The sequence below is a fragment of the Coregonus lavaretus genome (assembly GCF_964263955.1).
Source record: "Coregonus lavaretus genome assembly, contig: HAP1_SCAFFOLD_129, whole genome shotgun sequence".
Taxonomy (NCBI): Eukaryota; Metazoa; Chordata; class Actinopteri; order Salmoniformes; family Salmonidae; genus Coregonus; species Coregonus lavaretus.
In genome coordinates, this window is record NW_028156273.1 from 1,024,501 (window position 1) to 1,051,513 (window position 27,013).

The following is a 27,013-nucleotide window of genomic DNA, read 5'->3' on the forward strand; positions in this document are numbered from 1 at the left end:
ATCTATAACACATTGATGATCTACATCTATAACACATTGATCTCCATCTATAACACATTGATCTCCATCTATAACACATTGATGATCTACATCTATAACACATTGATCTCCATCTATAACACATTGATGATCTACATCTATAACACATTGATCTACATCTATAACACATTGATGATCTACATCTACAACACATTGATGATCTACATCTATAACACATTGATGAACTACATCTATAACACCTTGATCTACATCTATAACACATTGATGATCTACATCTACAACACATTGATGATCTACCTCTATAACACATTGATGATCTACATCTATAACACATTGATCTACATCTATAACACATTGATGATCTACATCTATAACACATTGATCTACATCTATAACACATTGATGATCTACATCTATAACACATTGTTCTACATCTATAACACATTGATGATCTACATCTATAACACATTGTTCTACATCTATAACACATTGATGATCTACATCTATAACACATTGATGATCTACATCTATAACACATTGTTCTACATCTATAACACATTGATGATCTACATCTATAACACATTGATCTCCATCTATAACACATTGATCTCCATCTATAACACATTGATCTCCATCTATAACACATTGATGATCTACATCTATAACACATTGATCTCCATCTATAACACATTGATCTACGTCTATAACACATTGATCTACATATATAACACATTGATGATCTACATCTATAACACATTGATCTACATCTAAAACACATTGATGATCTACATCTATAACACATTGATCTCCATCTTTAACACATTGATCTACATCTATAACACATTGATGACCTACATCTATAACACATTGATGACCTACATCTATAACACATTGATGATCTACATCTATAACACATTGATGATCTACATCTATAACACATTGATGATCTACATCTATAACACATTGATCTACATCTATAACACATTGATGATCTACATCTATAACACATTGATCTACATCTATAACACATTGATGATCTCCATCTATAACACATTGATGATCTACATCTATAACACATTGATGATCTACATCTATAACACATTGATCTACATCTACAACACATTGATCTACATCTATAACACATTGATCTACATCTATAACACATTGATGATCTACATCTATAACACATTGATCTACATCTATAACACATTGATCTACATCTATAACACCTTGATCTACATCTATAACACATTGATGATCTACATCTACAACACATTGATGATCTACCTCTATAACACATTGATGAACTACATCTATAACACATTGATCTACATCTATAACACATTGATCTCCATCTATAACACATTGATGATCTACATCTATAACACATTGATCTACATCTATAACACATTGATGATCTACATCTATAACACATTGATGATCTACATCTATAACACATTGATGATCTACATCTATAACACATTGATGATCTACATCTATAACACATTGATCTCCATCTATAACACATTGATGATCTACATCTATAACACATTGATCTACATCTATAACACATTGATGATCTACATCTATAACACATTGATGATCTACATCTATAATACATTGATGATCTACATCTATAACACATTGATGATCTACATCTATAACACATTGATCTCCATCTATAACACATTGATCTCCATCTATAACACATTGATGATCTACATCTATAACACATTGATCTCCATCTATAACACATTGATGATCTACATCTATAACACATTGATCTACATCTATAACACATTGATGATCTACATCTACAACACATTGATGATCTACATCTATAACACATTGATGAACTACATCTATAACACCTTGATCTACATCTATAACACATTGATGATCTACATCTACAACACATTGATGATCTACCTCTATAACACATTGATGATCTACATCTATAACACATTGATCTACATCTATAACACATTGATGATCTACATCTATAACACATTGATCTACATCTATAACACATTGATGATCTACATCTATAACACATTGTTCTACATCTATAACACATTGATGATCTACATCTATAACACATTGTTCTACATCTATAACACATTGATGATCTACATCTATAACACATTGATGATCTACATCTATAACACATTGTTCTACATCTATAACACATTGATGATCTACATCTATAACACATTGATCTCCATCTATAACACATTGATCTCCATCTATAACACATTGATCTCCATCTATAACACATTGATGATCTACATCTATAACACATTGATCTCCATCTATAACACATTGATCTACGTCTATAACACATTGATCTACATATATAACACATTGATGATCTACATCTATAACACATTGATCTACATCTAAAACACATTGATGATCTACATCTATAACACATTGATCTCCATCTTTAACACATTGATCTACATCTATAACACATTGATGACCTACATCTATAACACATTGATGACCTACATCTATAACACATTGATGATCTACATCTATAACACATTGATGATCTACATCTATAACACATTGATGATCTACATCTATAACACATTGATCTACATCTATAACACATTGATGATCTACATCTATAACACATTGATCTACATCTATAACACATTGATGATCTCCATCTATAACACATTGATGATCTACATCTATAACACATTGATGATCTACATCTATAACACATTGATCTACATCTACAACACATTGATCTACATCTATAACACATTGATCTACATCTATAACACATTGATCTACATCTATAACACATTGATGATCTACATCTATAACACATTGATCTACATCTATAACACATTGATCTACATCTATAACACATTGATGATCTACATCTATAACACATTGATGATCTACATCTATAACACATTGATCTACATCTATAACACATTGATGATCTACATCTATAACACATTGATCTACATCTACAACACATTGATCTACATCTATAACACATTGATGATCTACATCTATAACACATTGATGATCTACATCTATAACACATTGATGATCTACATCTATAACACATTGATGATCTACATCTATAACACATTGATGACCTACATCTATAACACATTGATGATCTACATCTATAACACATTGATCTCCATCTATAACACATTGATGATCTCCATCTATACAAATTGATGATCTCCATCTATAACACATTGATCTACATCTATAACACCTTGATCTACATCTATAACACATTGATCTACATCTATATCACATTGATGAACTACATCTATAACACATTGATCTACATCTATAACACATTGATCTACATCTAACACATTGATCTACATCTATAACACATTGATGATCTACATCTATAACACATTGATCTACATCTATAACACATTGATGATCTACATCTATAACACATTGATGATCTACATCTATAACACATTGATCTACATCTATAACACATTGATGATCTACATCTATAACACATTGATCTCCATCTATAACACATTGATCTCCATCTATAACACATTGATGATCTACATCTATAACACATTGATCTCCATCTATAACACATTGATGATCTACATCTATAACACATTGATCTACATCTATAACACATTGATGATCTACATCTACAACACATTGATGATCTACATCTATAACACATTGATGATCTACATCTACAACACATTGATGATCTACATCTATAACACATTGATGATCTACATCTATAACACCTTGACCTACATCTATAACACATTGATGATCTACATCTACAACACATTGATGATCTACCTCTATAACACATTGATGATCTACATCTATAACACATTGATCTACATCTATAACACATTGATGATCTACATCTATAACACATTGATGATCTACATCTATAACACATTGTTCTACATCTATAACACATTGATGATCTACATCTATAACACATTGTTCTACATCTATAACACATTGATGATCTACGTCTATAACACATTGATGATCTACATCTATAACACATTGTTCTACATCTATAACACATTGATGATCTACATCTATAACACATTGATCTCCATCTATAACACATTGATCTACATCTATAACACATTGATCTACATCTATAACACATTGATGATCTACATCTATAACACATTGATCTACATCTATAACACATTGATGATCTACATCTATAACACATTGATCTCCATCTTTAACACATTGATCTACATCTATAACACATTGATGACCTACATCTATAACACATTGATGACCTACATCTATAACACATTGATGATCTACATCTATAACACATTGATGATCTACATCTATAACACATTGATCTCCATCTATAACACATTGATCTACATCTATAACACCTTGATCTACATCTATAACACATTGATCTATATCTATAACACCTTGTTCTACATCTATAACACATTGATGATCTACATCTATAACAAATTGATCTCCATCTATAACACATTGATCTCCATCTATAACACATTGATCTCCATCTATAACACATTGATGATCTACATCTATAACACATTGATCTCCATCTATAACACATTGATCTACATCTATAACACATTGATCTACATCTATAACACATTGATGATCTACATCTATAACACATTGATGATCTACATCTATAACACATTGATGATCTACATCTATAACACATTGATCTCCATCTTTAACACATTGATCTACATCTATAACACATTGATGACATACATCTATAACACATTGATGACCTACATCTATAACACATTGATGATCTACATCTATAACACATTGATGTTCTACATCTATAACACATTGATGATCTACATCTATAACACATTGATGATCTACATCTATAACACATTGATGATCTACATCTATAACACATTGATGATCTACATCTATAACACATTGATGATCTACATCTATAACACATTGATCTACATCTATAACACATTGATGATCTCCATCTATAACACATTGATCTACATCTATAACACATTGATGATCTACATCTATAACACATTGATCTACATCTATAACACATTGATGATCTACATCTATAACACATTGATCTCCATCTATAACACATTGATGATCTACATCTATAACACATTGATCTACATCTATAACACATTGATGATCTACATTATAACACATTGATCTACATCTATAACACATTGATCTACATCTATAACACATTGATCTACATCTATAACACATTGATGATCTACATCTATAACACATTGATGATCTACATCTATAACACATTGATCTACATCTATAACACATTGATGATCTCCATCTATAACACATTGATCTACATCTATAACACATTGATGATCTACATCTATAACACATTGATCTACATCTATAACACATTGATGATCTACATCTATAACACATTGATCTCCATCTATAACACATTGATGATCTACATCTATAACACATTGATCTACATCTATAACACATTGATGATCTACATTATAACACATTGATCTACATCTATAACACATTGATCTACATCTATAACACATTGATCTACATCTATAACACATTGATGATCTACATCTATAACACATTGATGATCTACATCTATAACACATTGATGATCTACATCTATAACACATTGATCTACATCTATAACACATTGATCTACATCTATAACACATTGATGATCTACATCTATAACACATTGATGATCTACATCTATAACACATTGATCTACATCTATAACACATTGATCTACATCTATAACACATTGATCTACATCTATAACACATTGATCTACATCTATAACACATTGATCTACATCTATAACACATTGATCTACATCTATAACACATTGATCTACATCTATAACACATTGATGATCTACATCTATAACACATTGATGATCTCCATCTATAACACATTGATGATCTACATCTATAACACATTGATCTCCATCTATAACACATTGATGATCTACATCTATAACACATTGATCTACATCTACAACACATTGATGATCTACATCTATAACACATTGATGATCTACATCTACAACACATTGATGATCTACATCTATAACACATTGATGATCTACATCTATAACACATTGATCTCCATCTACAACACATTGATGATCTACATCTATAACACATTGATGATCTACATCTATAACACATTGATCTACATCTATAACACATTGATGATCTACATCTATAACACATTGATCTACATCTATAACACATTGATGATCTACATCTATAACACATTGATCTCCATCTATAACACATTGATGATCTACATCTATAACACATTGATCTCCATCTATAACACATTGATCTCCATCTATAACACATTGATGATCTACATCTATAACACATTGATGATCTACATCTATAACACATTGATCTCCATCTATAACACATTGATCTACATCTATAACACCTTGATCTACATCTATAACACATTGATCTATATCTATAACACATTGTTCTACATCTATAACACATTGATGATCTACATCTATAACACATTGATCTCCATCTATAACACATTGATCTCCATCTATAACACATTGATCTCCATCTATAACACATTGATGATCTACATCTATAACACATTGATCTCCATCTATAACACATTGATCTACATCTATAACACATTGATCTACATCTATAACACATTGATGATCTACATCTATAACACATTGATGATCTACATCTATAACACATTGATGATCTACATCTATAACACATTGATCTCCATCTTTAACACATTGATCTACATCTATAACACATTGATGACATACATCTATAACACATTGATGACCTACATCTATAACACATTGATGATCTACATCTATAACACATTGATGTTCTACATCTATAACACATTGATGATCTACATCTATAACACATTGATGATCTACATCTATAACACATTGATGATCTACATCTATAACACATTGATCTACATCTATAACACATTGATGACCTACATCTATAACACATTGATGACCTACATCTATAACACATTGATGATCTACATCTATAACACATTGATCTCCATCTATAACACATTGATGATCTCCATCTATAACACCTTGATGATCTCCATCTATAACACATTGATCTACATCTATAACACCTTGATCTACATCTATAACACATTGATCTACATCTATAACACATTGATCTACATCTATAACACATTGATCTACATCTATAACACCTTGATCTACATCTATAACACATTGATCTACATCTATAACACATTGATCTACATCTATAACACATTGATGATCTACATCTATAACACATTGATCTACATCTATAACACATTGATGATCTACATCTATAACACATTGATCTACATCTATAACACATTGATGATCTACATCTACAACACATTGATGATCTACATCTATAACACATTGATGAACTACATCTATAACACCTTGATCTACATCTATAACACATTGATGATCTACATCTACAACACATTGATGATCTACCTCTATAACACATTGATGAACTACATCTATAACACATTGATCTACATCTATAACACATTGATCTCCATCTATAACACATTGATGATCTACATCTATAACACATTGATCTACATCTATAACACATTGATGATCTACATCTATAACACATTGATGATCTACATCTATAACACATTGATGATCTACATCTATAACACATTGATGATCTACATCTATAACACATTGATCTCCATCTATAACACATTGATGATCTACATCTATAACACATTGATCTACATCTATAACACATTGATGATCTACATCTATAACACATTGATGATCTACATCTATAATACATTGATGATCTACATCTATAACACATTGATGATCTACATCTATAACACATTGATCTCCATCTATAACACATTGATCTCCATCTATAACACATTGATGATCTACATCTATAACACATTGATCTCCATCTATAACACATTGATGATCTACATCTATAACACATTGATCTACATCTATAACACATTGATGATCTACATCTACAACACATTGATGATCTACATCTATAACACATTGATGAACTACATCTATAACACCTTGATCTACATCTATAACACATTGATGATCTACATCTACAACACATTGATGATCTACCTCTATAACACATTGATGATCTACATCTATAACACATTGATCTACATCTATAACACATTGATGATCTACATCTATAACACATTGATCTACATCTATAACACATTGATGATCTACATCTATAACACATTGTTCTACATCTATAACACATTGATGATCTACATCTATAACACATTGTTCTACATCTATAACACATTGATGATCTACATCTATAACACATTGATGATCTACATCTATAACACATTGTTCTACATCTATAACACATTGATGATCTACATCTATAACACATTGATCTCCATCTATAACACATTGATCTCCATCTATAACACATTGATCTCCATCTATAACACATTGATGATCTACATCTATAACACATTGATCTCCATCTATAACACATTGATCTACGTCTATAACACATTGATCTACATCTATAACACATTGATGATCTACATCTATAACACATTGATCTACATCTAAAACACATTGATGATCTACATCTATAACACATTGATCTCCATCTTTAACACATTGATCTACATCTATAACACATTGATGACCTACATCTATAACACATTGATGACCTACATCTATAACACATTGATGATCTACATCTATAACACATTGATGATCTACATCTATAACACATTGATGATCTACATCTATAACACATTGATCTACATCTATAACACATTGATGATCTACATCTATAACACATTGATCTACATCTATAACACATTGATGATCTCCATCTATAACACATTGATGATCTACATCTATAACACATTGATGATCTACATCTATAACACATTGATCTACATCTACAACACATTGATCTACATCTATAACACATTGATCTACATCTATAACACATTGATCTACATCTATAACACATTGATGATCTACATCTATAACACATTGATCTACATCTATAACACATTGATCTACATCTATAACACATTGATGATCTACATCTATAACACATTGATGATCTACATCTATAACACATTGATCTACATCTATAACACATTGATGATCTACATCTATAACACATTGATCTACATCTACAACACATTGATCTACATCTATAACACATTGATGATCTACATCTATAACACATTGATGATCTACATCTATAACACATTGATGATCTACATCTATAACACATTGATGATCTACATCTATAACACATTGATGACCTACATCTATAACACATTGATGATCTACATCTATAACACATTGATCTCCATCTATAACACATTGATGATGTCCATCTATACAAATTGATGATCTCCATCTATAACACATTGATCTACATCTATAACACCTTGATCCACATCTATAACACATTGATCTACATCTATATCACATTGATGAACTACATCTATAACACATTGATCTACATCTATAACACATTGATCTACATCTAACACATTGATCTACATCTATAACACATTGATGATCTACATCTATAACACATTGATCTACATCTATAACACATTGATGATCTACATCTATAACACATTGATGATCTACATCTATAACACATTGATCTACATCTATAACACATTGATGATCTACATCTATAACACATTGATCTCCATCTATAACACATTGATCTCCATCTATAACACATTGATGATCTACATCTATAACACGTTGATCTCCATCTATAACACATTGATGATCTACATCTATAACACATTGATCTACATCTATAACACATTGATGATCTACATCTACAACACATTGATGATCTACATCTATAACACATTGATGATCTACATCTACAACACATTGATGATCTACATCTATAACACATTGATGATCTACATCTATAACACCTTGATCTACATCTATAACACATTGATGATCTACATCTACAACACATTGATGATCTACCTCTATAACACATTGATGATCTACATCTATAACACATTGATCTACATCTATAACACATTGATGATCTACATCTATAACACATTGATGATCTACATCTATAACACATTGTTCTACATCTATAACACATTGATGATCTACATCTATAACACATTGTTCTACATCTATAACACATTGATGATCTACGTCTATAACACATTGATGATCTACATCTATAACACATTGTTCTACATCTATAACACATTGATGATCTACATCTATAACACATTGATCTCCATCTATAACACATTGATCTACATCTATAACACATTGATCTACATCTATAACACATTGATGATCTACATCTATAACACATTGATCTACATCTATAACACATTGATGATCTACATCTATAACACATTGATCTCCATCTTTAACACATTGATCTACATCTATAACACATTGATGACCTACATCTATAACACATTGATGACCTACATCTATAACACATTGATGATCTACATCTATAACACATTGATGATCTACATCTATAACACATTGATGATCTACATCTATAACACATTGATCTACATCTATAACACATTGATGATCTACATCTATAACACATTGATGATCTACATCTATAACACATTGATGATCTACATCTATAACACATTGATCTACATCTATAACACATTGATGACCTACATCTATAACACATTGATGACCTACATCTATAACACATTGATGATCTACATCTATAACACATTGATCTCCATCTATAACACATTGATGATCTCCATCTATAACAAATTGATGATCTCCATCTAACACATTGATCTACATCTATAACACCTTGATCTACATCTATAACACATTGATCTACATCTATATCACATTGATGAACTACATCTATAACACATTGATCTACATCTATAACACATTGATCTACATCTATAACACATTGATCTACATCTATAACACATTGATGATCTACATCTATAACACATTGATCTACATCTATAACACATTGATGATCTACATCTATAACACATTGATGATCTACATCTATAACACATTGATGATCTACATCTATAACACATTGATCTACATCTATAACACATTGATGATCTCCATCTATAACACATTGATCTCCATCTATAACACATTGATGATCTACATCTATAACACATTGATCTCCATCTATAACACATTGATGATCTACATCTATAACACATTGATCTACATCTATAACACATTGATGATCTACATCTACAACACATTGATGATCTACATCTATAACACATTGATGATCTACATCTATAACACCTTGATCTACATCTATAACACATTGATGATCTACATCTACAACACATTGATGATCTACCTCTATAACACATTGATGATCTACATCTATAACACATTGATCTCCATCTATAACACATTGATGATCTACATCTATAACACATTGATGATCTACATCTATAACACATTGATGATCTACATCTACAACACATTGATGATCTACATCTACAACACATTGATCTACATCTATAACACATTGATGATCTACATCTATAACACATTGATGATCTACATCTACAACACATTGATGATCTACATCTACAACACATTGATGATCTACATCTATAACACATTGATGATCTACATCTATAACACATTGAACTCCATCTATAACACATTGATGATCTACATCTATAACACATTGATCTCCATCTATAACACATTGATCTACATCTATAACACATTGATCTACATCTATAACACATTGATGATCTACATCTATAACACATTGATCTACATCTATAACACATTGATGATCTCCATCTATAACACATTGATCTCCATCTATAACACATTGATGATCTACATCTATAACACATTGAGCTACATCTATAACACATTGATCTCCATCTATAACACATTGATGATCTACATCTATAACACATTGATGATCTACATCTATAACACCTTGATCTACATCTATAACACATTGATGATCTACATCTATAACACCTTGATCTACATCCATAACACATTGATCTACATATATAACACATTGATCTACATCTATAACACATTGATCTACATCTATAACACATTGATCTCCATCTATAACACATTGATGATCTACATCTATAACACATTGATCTACATCTATAACACATTGATCTCCATCTATAACACATTGATGATCTACATCTACAACACATTGATGATCTACATCTATAACACATTGATGATCTACATCTACAACACATTGATGATCTACATCTACAACACATTGATGATCTCCATCTATAACACATTGATGATCTACATCTATAACACATTGATCTACATCTATAACACATTGATCTACATCTATAACACATTGATGATCTACATCTATAACACATTGATCTACATCTATAACACATTGATGATCTACATCTATAACACATTGATGATCTACATCTATAACACATTGATCTACATCTATAACACATTGATGATCTACATCTATAACACATTGATCTCCATCTATAACACATTGATCTCCATCTATAACACATTGATCTACATCTATAACACATTGATGATCTACATCTATAACACATTGATGATCTACATCTATAACACATTGATGATCTACATCTATAACACATTGATCTACATCTATAACACATTGATGACCTACATCTATAACACATTGATGACCTACATCTATAACACATTGATGATCTACATCTATAACACATTGATCTCCATCTATAACACATTGATGATCTCCATCTATAACACATTGATGATCTCCATCTATAACACATTGATCTACATCTATAACACCTTGATCTACATCTATAACACATTGATCTACATCTATATCACATTGATGAACTACATCTATAACACATTGATCTACATCTATAACACATTGATCTACATCTATAACACATTGATCTACATCTATAACACATTGATGATCTACATCTATAACACATTGATGATCTACATCTATAACACATTGATGATCTACATCTACAACACATTGATGATCTACATCTATAACACATTGATCTACATCTATAACACATTGATGATCTCCATCTATAACACATTGATCTACATCTATAACACATTGATGATCTACATCTATAACACATTGATGATCTACATCTATAACACATTGATGATCTACATCTATAACACATTGATCTACATCTATAACACATTGATGATCTACATCTATAACACATTGATCTCCATCTATAACACATTGATTTCCATCTATAACACATTGATGATCTACATCTATAACACATTGATCTCCATCTATAACACATTGATCTACATCTATAACACATTGATCTACATCTATAACACATTGATGATCTACATCTACAACACATTGATGATCTACATCTATAACACATTGATGATCTACATCTACAACACATTGATGATCTACATCTATAACACATTGATGATCTACATCTATAACACCTTGATCTACATCTATAACACATTGATGATCTACATCTACAACACATTGATGATCTACCTCTATAACACATTGATGATCTACATCTATAACACATTGATCTACATCTATAACACATTGATGATCTACATCTATAACACATTGATGATCTACATCTACAACACATTGATGATCTACATCTATAACACATTGATGATCTACATCTATAACACATTGATCTCCATCTATAACACATTGATGATCTACATCTATAACACATTGATCTACATCTATAACACATTGATCTCCATCTATAACACATTGATGATCTCCATCTATAACACATTGATCTCCATCTATAACACATTGATCTACATCTATAACACATTGATCTACATCTATAACACATTGATCTACATCTATAACACATTGATCTCCATCTATAACACATTGATGATCTACATCTATAACACATTGATCTACATCTATAACACATTGATCTACATCTATAACACATTGATGATCTACATCTATAACACATTGATGATCTACATCTATAACACCTTGATCTACATCTATAACACATTGATGATCTACATCTATAACACCTTGATCTACATCTATAACACATTGATCTACATATATAACACATTGATCTACATCTATAACACATTGATCTACATCTATAACACATTGATCTCCATCTATAACACATTGATGATCTACATCTATAACACATTGATCTACATCTATAACACATTGATCTCCATCTATAACACATTGATGATCTACATCTATAACACATTGATGATCTACATCTATAACACCTTGATCTACATCTATAACACATTGATGATCTACATCTATAACACATTGATCTCCATCTATAACACATTGATGATCTACATCTACAACACATTGATGATCTACATCTATAACACATTGATGATCTACATCTATAACACATTGATCTCCATCTATAACACATTGATGATCTACATCTATAACACATTGATGATCTACATCTACAACACATTGATGATCTCCATCTATAACACATTGATCTCCATCTATAACACATTGATGATCTACATCTATAACACATTGATGATCTACATCTATAACACATTGATCTCCATCTATAACACATTGATCTACATCTATAACTCATTGATGATCTACATCTATAACACATTGATCTACATCTATAACACATTGATCTACATCTATAACACATTGATGATCTACATCTATAACACATTGATCTCCATCTATAACACATTGATGATCTACATCTATAACACATTGATCTACATCTATAACACATTGATTATCTACATCTATAACACATTGATGATCTACATCTATAACACATTGATGATCTACATCTATAACACATTGATGATCTCCATCTATAACACATTGATCTCCATCTATAACACATTGATCTACATCTATAACACATTGATGATCTACATCTATAACACATTGATCTACATCTATAACACATTGATGATCTACATCTATAACACATTGATGATCTCCATCTATAACACATTGATCTCCATCTATAACACATTGATCTACATCTATAACACATTGATGATCTCCATCTATAACACATTGATCTCCATCTATAACACATTGATGATCTACATCTATAACACATTGATGATCTCCATCTATAACACATTGATCTACATCTATAACACATTGATGATCTACATCTATAACACATTGATGATCTACATCTATAACACATTGATCTCCATCTATAACACATTGATGATCTACATCTATAACACATTGATCTACATCTATAACACATTGATCTACATCTATAACACATTGATGATCTACATCTATAACACATTGATGATCTACATCTATAACACATTGATCTACATCTATAACACATTGATCTACATCTATAACACATTGATCTACATCTATAACACATTGATGATCTCCATCTATAACACATTGATCTACATCTATAACACATTGATGATCTACATCTATAACACATTGATCTACATCTATAACACATTGATCTACATCTATAACACATTGATCTCCATCTATAACACATTGATGATCTCCATCTATAACACATTGATCTCCATCTATAACACATTGATCTACATCTATAACACATTGATCTCCATCTATAACAAATTGATCTACATCTATAACACATTGTAACAAAGACGGTGAAATTAGGAATACATCTATTCTACACTCAACCAAAATATAATCCCAACATGCAACAATTTCAAAGTTTTTACTGAGTTACAGTTCATATAAGGAAATCAGTCAAATTGAAATAAATGCATTATGCCCAAATCTATTTGACATGACTGGGAATACAGATATGCACCTGTTGGTCACACATACTGTATTTGCTTACGTTTAAATTAAAGCTGCAATAGGTAACCTTTTAGGCGACCCAACCAAATTCACATATGAGAGTTATAGATATGTCATTCTCGTTGAAAGCAAGTCTAAGAAGCGGTAGATATGTTCTATGTGCGCTATTTATATGCTTCCCGTGATTAAGTTTCGTTTTTGCGTCTTTTACATTCGGTTTTGTACACCAGCTTCAAACAGCTGAAAATACAATATTTTTGGTTATGGAAAATGTATGTTCACAGCGGTTTAGATGGTACAATGATTCTCTACAAGTATACTTGCTTGTTTTGTTACAAACTGAAATTAGGCAAAATAATATAATTTTTTTGCAACCAGGAAATGGCGGAGCATAAAGTGCATCTTGAATAAACAATATAGTGAATATTTTTTTCTAACCTGCGTTACCCACTCCAGTCAGCAGATGGCGATATGCGTCGTTTAGATGGGCTTCTTGCACGGCACCGGAAGCTTCAACGACAATACGGCTACTGATTCGTTCAGGCACCTTGGGAACAACATAAAACCGAAACAATTAAGCGCTTTTGACCATTTTCATGTATATTGATCAAAGTGTTTTTAACACAGTCCCGTGGCTACTAGTTAACTTAAACGTAATTTGCTTGTTAAATTGTTAAGATTGATTATACTGAGCCTAGCACTAGGCTAATCGCTAATCCTAATATCCCGACCATGAGCTCACAAATATACTCCCCCGCTTCTAAAGAAGAGGAGGTCTGCTGGACGGAGAAAGACGCAGAGGGGCTGAACATTGTCGTGAAAGAAGAAGAAGAAGAGGAGGATATTACAGTGAAAGAAGAGGAAGAACATTTTGGAGTGAAAGAGGAAGATGGGGTAGAGACTGCCACATTGGAAGAGGAGGAGGTAGAAGCTTTCAGAATCAAAAAGGAGGAAGAGGAAGATTATACAGTGAAAGAAGAGAAAGAACCTTTTGGAGTGAAAGAGGAAGATGGGGTAGAGACTGCCACATTGGAAGAGGAGGTAGAAGCTTCCAGGATCAAAAAGGAGGAAGAGGAAGATTATACAGTGAAAGAAGAGAAAGAACCTTTTGGAGTGAAAGAGGAAGAGGAGGCTATCTCAATAAAAGAGGAGGAGGAAGACGTTTTGGGAGTGAAAGAAGAGGAGGAGGAAGGAGAAGAGGAGGAGACTGAAGATCTGATTGACACCAGTGAGTACTATCTTAAAAACAAGGGCACAAACTCTGTAATTGTTGAACTTATGTGTGGTTTTAAAGCCAAAAGGGCATTCCACAGAATTTCTAGACTTAAAGGGATACTTCAGGATTTTGGCAACGAGGCCCTTTGTTCACTAACCCTAGAGTCCGATGAACTCCTGGATACCATTTGTATGTCTCTGTGTCCAGTATGAAGGAAGTTAGATGTAGTTTTGGCGAGCCAATGCTAATTAGTGTTAGCGCAATAACTGGAAGTCAATGGGTATCCGCTAGCATGACTTCCATAGACTTCCAGTCATTGCGCTAATGCTAGTTAGCAACTTTTTTTTTTCAAACTGCACACAGAGACATAAAAATGGCATCCATAAGTTCCTCTGACTCTGGGGAGGAGATAAAGGTGCCAAAAATGCCAAAGTATCCCTTTAAAAAAATACTTTGTTCAGTGCTGTAGGAATTGTTAAAGGGGCAATCTGCGATTGGTATGTACATTTTTGGACTTTAGAATTAATGATGTAGAACCCAAAATATAAGCATGTTTTACTCCATTGTGTGTAAACAACGTAATTGTAAACAAACACTGTAAAGACTCCAAAACGTGGTTAAAACTGTAATGTTTATATCATGGATGGTCAGTCCTTGCCTCTGTAGCTCTGTCTCTGAATTTGAGTCATTACATTTCTCCAAACCCACCCCTCAGCGACACTACCCTGTGTATTTAATTAGACTGTGAAGCTGAACCGTTTAATTTCGCTCCTTACCCCCAGCATTTTGGATTTGAGCTCAAATGTTTCATATGAGGTGACAGTACAGAATGTATTTTTTTTTGGGGGGGGGTATTTTCATACATATCTGTTTTACCTTTTAGTAATGAAAAGTCCTTTATGTGTCTTGTCCCGCCCATTTGAAGGTGTCATAAGAATTTGAACAAATCAGCTGTTGCTGTGGTGACCGTATTGGCGCCACACCGGTAGTCATGACAACAGTCAAATTCCACATGACCGTTGAGTCACGGTAATCTCCTCTTATGCACTCTGGACATGTGGTGGTAGAACCCGACTCGCTAACGATCACCAGGTCGCTAATGGCCTGGTACTCAGGGCTCTATTGTCCCCTCTAACCATCAGGTCCTAATGGTCTGGTACTCAGGGCTCTATTGTCCCTCTAACCATCAGGTCCTAATGGTCTGGTACTCAGGGCTCTATTGTCCCGTCTAACCATCAGGTCCTAATGGCCTGGTACTCAGGGCTCTATTGTCCCTCTAACCATCAGGTCCTAATGGTCTGGTACTCAGGGCTCTATTGTCCCCTCTAACCATCAGGTCCTAATGGCCTGGTACTCAGGGCTCTATTGTCCCTCTAACCATCAGGTCCTAATGGTCTGGTACTCAGGGCTCTATTGTCCCTCTAACCACCAGGTCCTAATGGCCTGGTACTCAGGGCTCTATTGTCCCTCTAACCATCAGGTCCTAATGGCCTGGTACTCAGGGCTCTATTGTCCCTCTAACCATCAGGTCCTAATGGTCTGGTACTCAGGGCTCTATTGTCCCTCTAACCATCAGGTCCTAATGGTCTGGTACTCAGGGCTCTATTGTCCCCTCTAACCATCAGGTCCTAATGGCCTGGTACTCAGGGCTCTATTGTCCCCTCTAACCACCAGGTCGCTAATGGCCTGGTACTCAGGGCTCTATTGTCCCCTCTAACCATCAGGTCCTAATGGCCTGGTACTCAGGGCTCTATTGTCCCCTCTAACCACCAGGTCGCTAATGGACTGGTACTCAGGGCTCTATTGTCCCTCTAACCATCAGGTCCTAATGGCCTGGTGCTCAGGGCTCTATTGTCCCTCTAACCATCAGGTCCTAATGGCCTGGTACTCAGGGCTCTATTGTCCCCTCTAACCATCAGGTCCTAATGGCCTGGTACTCAGGGCTCTACTGTCCCTCTAACCATCAGGTCCTAATGGACTGGTACTCAGGGCTCTATTGTCCCCTCTAACCATCAGGTCCTAATGGCCTGGTACTCAGGGCTCTACTGTCCCTCTAACCATCAGGTCCTAATGGCCTGGTGCTCAGGGCTCTATTGTCCCTCTAACCATCAGGTCCTAATGGCCTGGTACTCAGGGCTCTATTGTCCCCTCTAACCATCAGGTCCTAATGGCCTGGTACTCAGGGCTCTACTGTCCCTCTAACCATCAGGTCCTAATGGACTGGTACTCAGGGCTCTATTGTCCCCTCTAACCACCAGGTCGCTAATGGCCTGGTACTCAGGGCTCTATTGTCCCCTCTAACCACCAGGTCGCTAATGGACTGGTACTCAGGGCTCTATTATCCCGTCTAACCACCAGGTCGCTAATGGCCTGGTACTCAGGGCTCTATTGTCCCCTCTAACCACCAGGTCGCTAATGGCCTGGTACTCAGGGCTCTATTGTCCCCTCTAACCACCAGGTCGCTAATGGCCTGGTACTCAGGGCTCTATTGTCCCCTCTAACCATCAGGTCCTAATGGACTGTTACTCAGGGCTCTATTGTCCCCTCTAACAATCAGGTCCTAATGGACTGGTACTCAGGGCTCTATTGTCCCCTCTAACCACCAGGTCGCTAATGGCCTGGTACTCAGGGCTCTACTGTCCCTCTAACCATCAGGTCGCTAATGGACTGGTACTCAGGGCTCGATTGTCCCTCTAACCATCAGGTCCTAATGGACTGGTACTCAGGGCTCTATTGTCCCCTCTAACCACCAGGTCGCTAATGGACTGGTACTCAGGGCTCTATTATCCCGTCTAACCACCAGGTCGCTAATGGCCTGGTACTCAGGGCTCTATTGTCCCCTCTAACCACCAGGTCGCTAATGGCCTGGTACTCAGGGCTCTATTGTCCCCTCTAACCACCAGGTCGCTAATGGCCTGGTACTCAGGGCTCTATTGTCCCCTCTAACCATCAGGTCCTAATGGACTGGTACTCAGGGCTCTATTGTCCCCTCTAACAATCAGGTCCTAATGGCCTGGTACTCAGGGCTCTATTGTCCCCTCTAACCATCAGGTCCTAATGGCCTGGTACTCAGGGCTCTATTGGCCCTCTAACCATCAGGTCCTAATGGTCTGGTACTCAGGGCTCCATTGTCCCTCTAACCATCAGGTCCTAATGGCCTGGTACTCAGGGCTCCATTGTCCCTCTAACCATCAGGTCCTAATGGCCTGGTACTCAGGGCTCTATTGTCCCTCTAACCATCAGGTCCTAATGGCCTGGTACTCAGGGCTCTACTGTCCCCTCTAACCACCAGGTCGCTAATGGCCTGGTACTCAGGGCTCTATTGGCCCTCTAACCATCAGGTCCTAATGGCCTGGTACTCAGGGCTCTATTGTCCCTCTAACCATCAGGTCGCTAATGGCCTGGTACTCAGGGCTCCATTGTCCCTCTAACCATCAGGTCCTAATGGCCTGGTACTCAGGGCTCTATTGTCCCTCTAACCATCAGGTACTAATGGCCTGGTACTCAGGGCTCTATTGTCCCCTCTAACCATCAGGTCCTAATGGCCTGGTACTCAGGGCTCTATTGTCCCCTCTAACCACCAGGTCGTTAATGGACTGGTACTCAGGGCTCTATTGTCCCTCTAACCATCAGGTCCTAATGGTCTGGTACTCTGGGCTCTATTGTCCCTCTAACCATCAGGTCCTAATGGCCTGGTACTCAGGGCTCTATTGTCCCCTCTAACCACCAGGTCCTAATGGCCTGGTTCTCAGGGCTCTATTGTCCCTCTAACCATCAGGTCCTAATGGCCTGGTACTCAGGGCTCTATTGTCCCCTCTAACCACCAGGTCGCTAATGGACTGGTACTCAGGGCTCTATTGTCCCTCTAACCATCAGGTCCTAATGGTCTGGTACTCTGGGCTCTATTGTCCCTCTAACCATCAGGTCCTAATGGCCTGGTACTCAGGGCTCTATTGTCCCTCTAACCACCAGGTCCTAATGGCCTGGTACTCAGGGCTCTATTGTCCCTCTAACCATCAGGTCCTAATGGCCTGGTACTCAGGGCTCTATTGTCCCTCTAACCACCAGGTCCTAATGGCCTGGTACTCAGGGCTCTATTGTCCCCTCTAACCACCAGGTCGCTAATGGACTGGTACTCAGGGCTCTATTGTCCCCTCTAACCATCAGGTCCTAATGGTCTGGTACTCTGGGCTCTATTGTCCCTCTAACCATCAGGTCCTAATGGCCTGGTACTCAGGGCTCTATTGTCCCCTCTAACCATCAGGTCCTAATGGTCTGGTACTCTGGGCTCTATTGTCCCTCTAACCATCAGGTCCTAATGGCCTGGTACTCAGGGCTCTATTGTCCCCTCTAACCATCAGGTCCTAATAGCCTGGTACTCAGGGCTCTATTGGCCCTCTAACCATCAGGTTCTAATGGCCTGGTACTCAGGGCTCTATTGTCCCTCTAACCATCAGGTCCTAATGGCCTGGTACTCAGGGCTCTATTGTCCCTCTAACCATCAGGTCCTAATGGCCTGGTACTCAGGGCTCTATTGTCCCCTCTAACCACTCTGGCATCAATGCAAACGCGATCGAAAATCACATAAAAAAAAAAACGTATCATCAAAACAGTATCATGCTTTTAAAACTCACCGTTGGTCTACATGTTGTTGACCTCACTGTGATCGATCAGTTTGAAGAAAGAAGTTCAACAACAGGTTGAAACTGAGTGGAAAACACGGTTTCTAAGGTGATGACTCACTCTGTGTACAATAAGTGTTTAACATGATGTTTGAATGACTACCTCATCTCTGTACCCCACATATACAATTATCTTTAAGTTCCCTCAGTCAAGCAGTGAATTTCAAACACAGATTCAACCACAAAGACCAGGGAGGTTTTCTAATGCCTCACAAAGAAGGGCACCTATTGGTAGATGGGTCTTTAAAAAGCAGACATTGAATTAGGGCTGACCCCAATTAGTATTTTGGTCGATAGGCTATTAGTCGCACAGCAGCAAATATATTAGCTGTGCTAACATAATTGCAAAAGGGTTTTCTAATGATCAATTAGCCTTTTAAAATGATAAACTTGGATTAGCAAACACAACGTGCCATTGGAACACAGGACTGATGGTTGCTGATAATGGGCCTCTGTACGCCTATGTAGATATTCCATAAAAAAACAGCCGTTTCCAGCTACAATAGCCATTTACAACATTAACAATGCCTACACTGTATTTCTGATCAATTTGATGTTATTTTAATGGACAAAAAAAAATGCTTTTCTTTCGGAAACAAGGACATTTCTAAGTGACCCCAAACTTTTGAACGGTAGTGTACGTTTTTCCAGCAGCAGACTATGATTGATAATGTCAAAAGCTGCACTGAAGTCTAACAAAACAGCCCCAACAATCTTTTTAACATCAATTTCTAATTTGTATATATTTATTGTTATGGCACTCGCCCATCTTGTACAGTCCAAGAAGAAGAGGAGGAGTTAAGATGCACAATGGACTCCTCTCTCCAGAATGCACTTCTCTCTCCAGAATGCACTTCTCTCTCCAGAATGCACTTCTCTCTCCAGAATGCACTTCTCTCTCCAGAATGCACTTCTCTCTCCAGAATGCACTTCTCTCTCCAGAATGCACTCCTCTCTCCAGAATGCACTTCTCTCTCCAGAATGCACTTCTCTCTCCAGAATGCACTTCTCTCTCCAGAATGCACTTCTCTCTCCAGAATGCACTCCTCTCTCCAGAATGCACTTCTCTCTCCAGAATGCACTTCTCTCTCCAGAATGCACTTCTCTCTCCAGAATGCACTTCTCTCCCCAGAATGCACTTCTCTCTCCAGAATGCACTTCTCTCTCCAGAATGCACTTCTCTCTCCAGAATGCACTTCTCTCTCCAGAATGCACTTCTCTCACGTCAATTAGTGCACGTTCATTGTTTCATAACTTCATTGTGTGAATTGTTTGCGTTTGATTGTTAGTGTCTATCAATTCCCCCAATACATATATCACAAGTAGTACATTTACCATTCATTCCCATTTCTAATCTACAATGTTTGTTTCGTTACGGTAACTTCTGTTAATGCATTCAATATGTTATTATTACAGTCTTTAAACATTCTCATTTGCAGTAGCGCAAAACCTACAGCTACACTTGTGAGAAACAAGTTTTGGTTTATTTTTATTCCCTTTCGTCAATTTAGTCATTGTCTTTTGTTTGGAGCACTCCTGTCAATGTTGAGTTGCTCATAGAAGTAGGCCTATAGGCTACCTGGCCTGCACGCAAATATAGGCATATAAATGTGCCCATTTGGGGATCTGATAGTATTTCTGATTGGCTTAACGCACCACCACTAATGACCTGTGGAGCTTCTCAAAGTAGTGTTTTCTTCACCTCAAACAGCAAGCAAACAAAGTCTGTTTTTTTTTACATCCCATTGAGAATGACAATAGTTCCTCAATGTATTTGAAAAATCTTTCCAGCTTTCAACCTTTCGATAACCACTCAGCGTGAAAGGGAACATTTTCATAAAATAGGCAGATTACTTCCTATCCCTTGTGCAAATAGCCTACAGCTGTGTCTGTCCCAAGCTCACTGGCGTGGGGAAACTCTTAAGGGCCCAGAATATTTTATACAATGTTGCAAATTTGCTAGCATGAGTTTCAAGTTTGTTGCAGACATGCCATGCGTAGCCAATGTGCTTTATATTATATTTATTTTGATCAGGATATTTTCTACCTGCAGGCTGCAATGTTTTTATTTGTTGGCTTTATGGAGGCTATTTTTACATAGTTGGCAATGGAAATCTAAAATGACTTTTTACGTTTGTATAATAATAATAATATGCCATTTAGCAGACGCTTTTATCCAAAGCGACTTACAGTCATGCGTGCATACATTTTTTTTAATTTTTTTTTTTGTGTATGGGTGGTCCCGGGGATCGAACCCACTACCTTGGCGTTACAAGCGCCGTGCTCTACCAGCTGTGTATCATTTTCATTTAGATTTGGATAGAACTTTGATTAACCACATGACAATTATTTTGAGATAGAAAGACATTATAAATAAAATGAAACTGTTCCACAAAAAAATTTGCATATAAAAACCATAACTGGCAAACAGATGGGTAGAAATGGTAGGATAAAACCATAACTGGCAAACAGATCGGTAGAAATGGTAGGATAAAACCATAACTGGCAAACCAGATGGGTAGAAATGGTAGGATAAATTGTCAAGATGAAGGTTCCTCGTGTAGCCTATTACCTTCGGGAGAGTAACGGCAGGAGTGGGAGGAGCTTGGTAATTGATCTCTTGCTCCCTCTTGAGTCGTTTGTGTCTTCATTCATAAAACAGTGAGCATAAAGCATCAGACAAGCTCAATGCATATAGTTGCTTTTATTAAAACACATAGTGTATGTCTATGTATACACTACCGGTGAAAAGTTTTAGAACACCTACTCATTCAAGGGTTTTTCTTTTATTTGTACTATTTTCTACATTGTAGAATAATAGTGAAGACATCAAAACTATGAAATAACACATATGGAATCATTTAGTAACCAAAAAAGAGTTCAACAAATGAAAATATATTTTATATTTGAGATTCTTCAAATAGCCGCCCTTTGCTTTGATGACAGCTTTGCACACTCTTGGCAAACAGCTCAGAGATTTTACCATGAGGCCAATGGTGACTTTAAAACAGTTACAGAGTTTAATGGCTGTGATAGGAGAAAACTTAGGATGGAGCAACAACATTGTAGTTACTCCACAATACTAACCTAAATGACAGAGTGAAAATAAGAATATTCCAAAACATGCATCCTGTTTGCAACAAGGCACTAAAGTAATACTTCAAAAAATGTGGCAAAGTAATTCACTTTTTTTGTCCTGAATACAAAGTGTTTTGTTTGGGGCAAATCCAATCCAAAACATTACTGAGTACCACTCTTCAAATTTTCAAGCTTAATGGTGGCTGCATCATGTTATGGGTATGCTTGTAATCGTTAAGGACTGGGGAGTTTTTCAGGACAGAAATCCTAGAGGAAAACCTGGTTCAGTCTGCTTTCCACCAGACATTGGGAGATTAATTCACCTTTCAGCAGGACAATAACCTAAAACACAAGGCCAAAATCTACACCGGAGTTTCTTACCAAGAAGACAGTGAATATTCCCAAGTGGCCGAGTTACAGTTTTGACTTAAATCTGCTTGAAAATCCTGTGGCAAGACCTGAAAGTGGTTGTCTAGCAATGATCAACAACCAATTTGACAGAGCTTGAAGAATTTGGAAAATAATAACGGGCAAATGTTGCTCTTAGAGACTCACAGCTGTAATGACTGCAAAAGGTGCTTCTAACATGTATTAACGCAGGGGGTTAATAACAGGACAAACACATTTTAAAATGGCACTGGACTGTTGCATTTATACCATCTGCTCTTTTTATTGAGGGATCTAGTCTGGATTAAACCTCATAGGAAGACAGTTTTATCATGTGGAGGTTTTCATTCATGTCTCTGTTTAACTAAATCATCTGTTTTGTCTTTGGCAGGAGAGAGACCAGACTCTCACTCTGACAGCGGGAAGAGTCCTTCAGGGGAACCAGACCCAGAGACGTCCAAACCAGCGAGACAACATCACTGCTCCCACTGTGGAAAGAGTTTTAGCTGGTTAGGGTACCTAAAACGGCATGAGAGGACGCACACAGGAGAAAAGCCTTTCCAATGCTCCCAGTGTGGAAAGAGTTTTACTTGGTTAGTTAACCTGAAAAGTCATGAGAAAATACACTCTGGAGAAAAACCTTTTCACTGTTCCCACTGTGGAAAGAGTTTTACCCGGTTAGGGAACTTAAAAGAGCACGAGTGGACGCACACAGGAGAAAAGCCCTACCACTGCTCCCAATGTGAAAAGAGATTTTCACGATCAGGGGACCTAAAAGCTCACGAGAGAACACACACAGGAGAAAAACCTTTCCAATGCTCCCAGTGTGGAAAGAGTTATGTTAAGTTACGGTACCTAAAAGAGCATCAGAGGATACACTCAGGAGAAAAGCTTTTCCAATGTTCTTAGTGCTAGTTGAGAACGAAGGCTTATATCCCTACAGTGGAGATTGTTTTACCATGTTAATTAAACTGAAAATACATAAAAGAATACACTGTGGAGAAAAGCCTTTCCACTGCTCCCAACTTTTACCTGGTTAGGGAGTCTGGATTCCCGTGAGTGGACACACAGATAGGGACCTATAAAATCCGCGATACAAAGAACGCGGATGGAATCACAGAATCCAGAAAATAAAACGGAATTCAACAATATTCTAAAATGTATTGAGCTTATTAGTAGGGAATCAACTAAATGTATTGAAAATTAATTAATTTGCCCATTTGTTCATCATAAGACGTGAACAGAATGCGTCAGCAATTCATATTTCCTGCAACGAGAACTCCTCCTGTTTGTGTGTGTGATGCACGCATCTACCACTTTGTGTAGCCGTTAGCGATGATGCTAATGAAAGAACACATTCTGGAGGGAAAGCCTTTCCACTGCTCTCATTGTGGACATTTTCCCAGTCAGAGGACCTGAAATCACATGAGAGAATAGAGAGGCTGTGTTCTGACTTATGTTTTTGACTGAGAATTTGTGTTTTTGTTTATGAAATCTAATTATTTATATGAAATCATACAACAAAATTATAATAAAATAAAATTGGCCTATTTTTGTTTGTTTTTTCCATTGTGAGACATGATCATTAACAAATAGTTTAAAGTCTGGGTAGGATGGGTGGGAGGTAACCCAATGGGTATGTCTGGGTAGAATGGATGGGTGGGAGGTAACCCCACAGTGGAGATGTCATAAAACCTAGCTGTCAAACAGGGAAATGGTTCCAATCATTTTTCCACCATTCATGT

The 27,013-nt window shown here is 35.7% G+C and overlaps 1 protein-coding gene across 1 annotated transcript; it reads left to right on the plus strand.

Moving 5' to 3' along the window:
- The first annotated feature begins 16,453 nt into the window (after positions 1–16,453).
- LOC311126521 (uncharacterized protein) lies at positions 16,454–26,802 on the plus strand. The gene is made up of 2 exons (XM_084200517.1): positions 16,454–17,133; positions 25,660–26,802. Exons 1-2 carry the CDS (start codon positions 16,638–16,640, stop codon positions 26,175–26,177), a joined length of 1,014 nt encoding a protein of 337 aa, XP_084056643.1. The 5' UTR covers positions 16,454–16,637; the 3' UTR covers positions 26,178–26,802.
- The last annotated feature ends 211 nt before the right edge of the window (positions 26,803–27,013 follow it).

Bases quoted from the DNA above. Each gene is read 5' to 3' on its own strand.
- LOC311126521 (XM_084200517.1), top strand. From the start codon at position 16,638: ATGAGCTCACAAATATACTCCCCCGCTTCTAAAGAAGAGGAGGTCTGC. The intron at 17,134-25,659 runs GTGAGTACTATC...TGTCTTTGGCAG, and splicing joins TGAAGATCTGATTGACACCA to GAGAGAGACCAGACTCTCAC.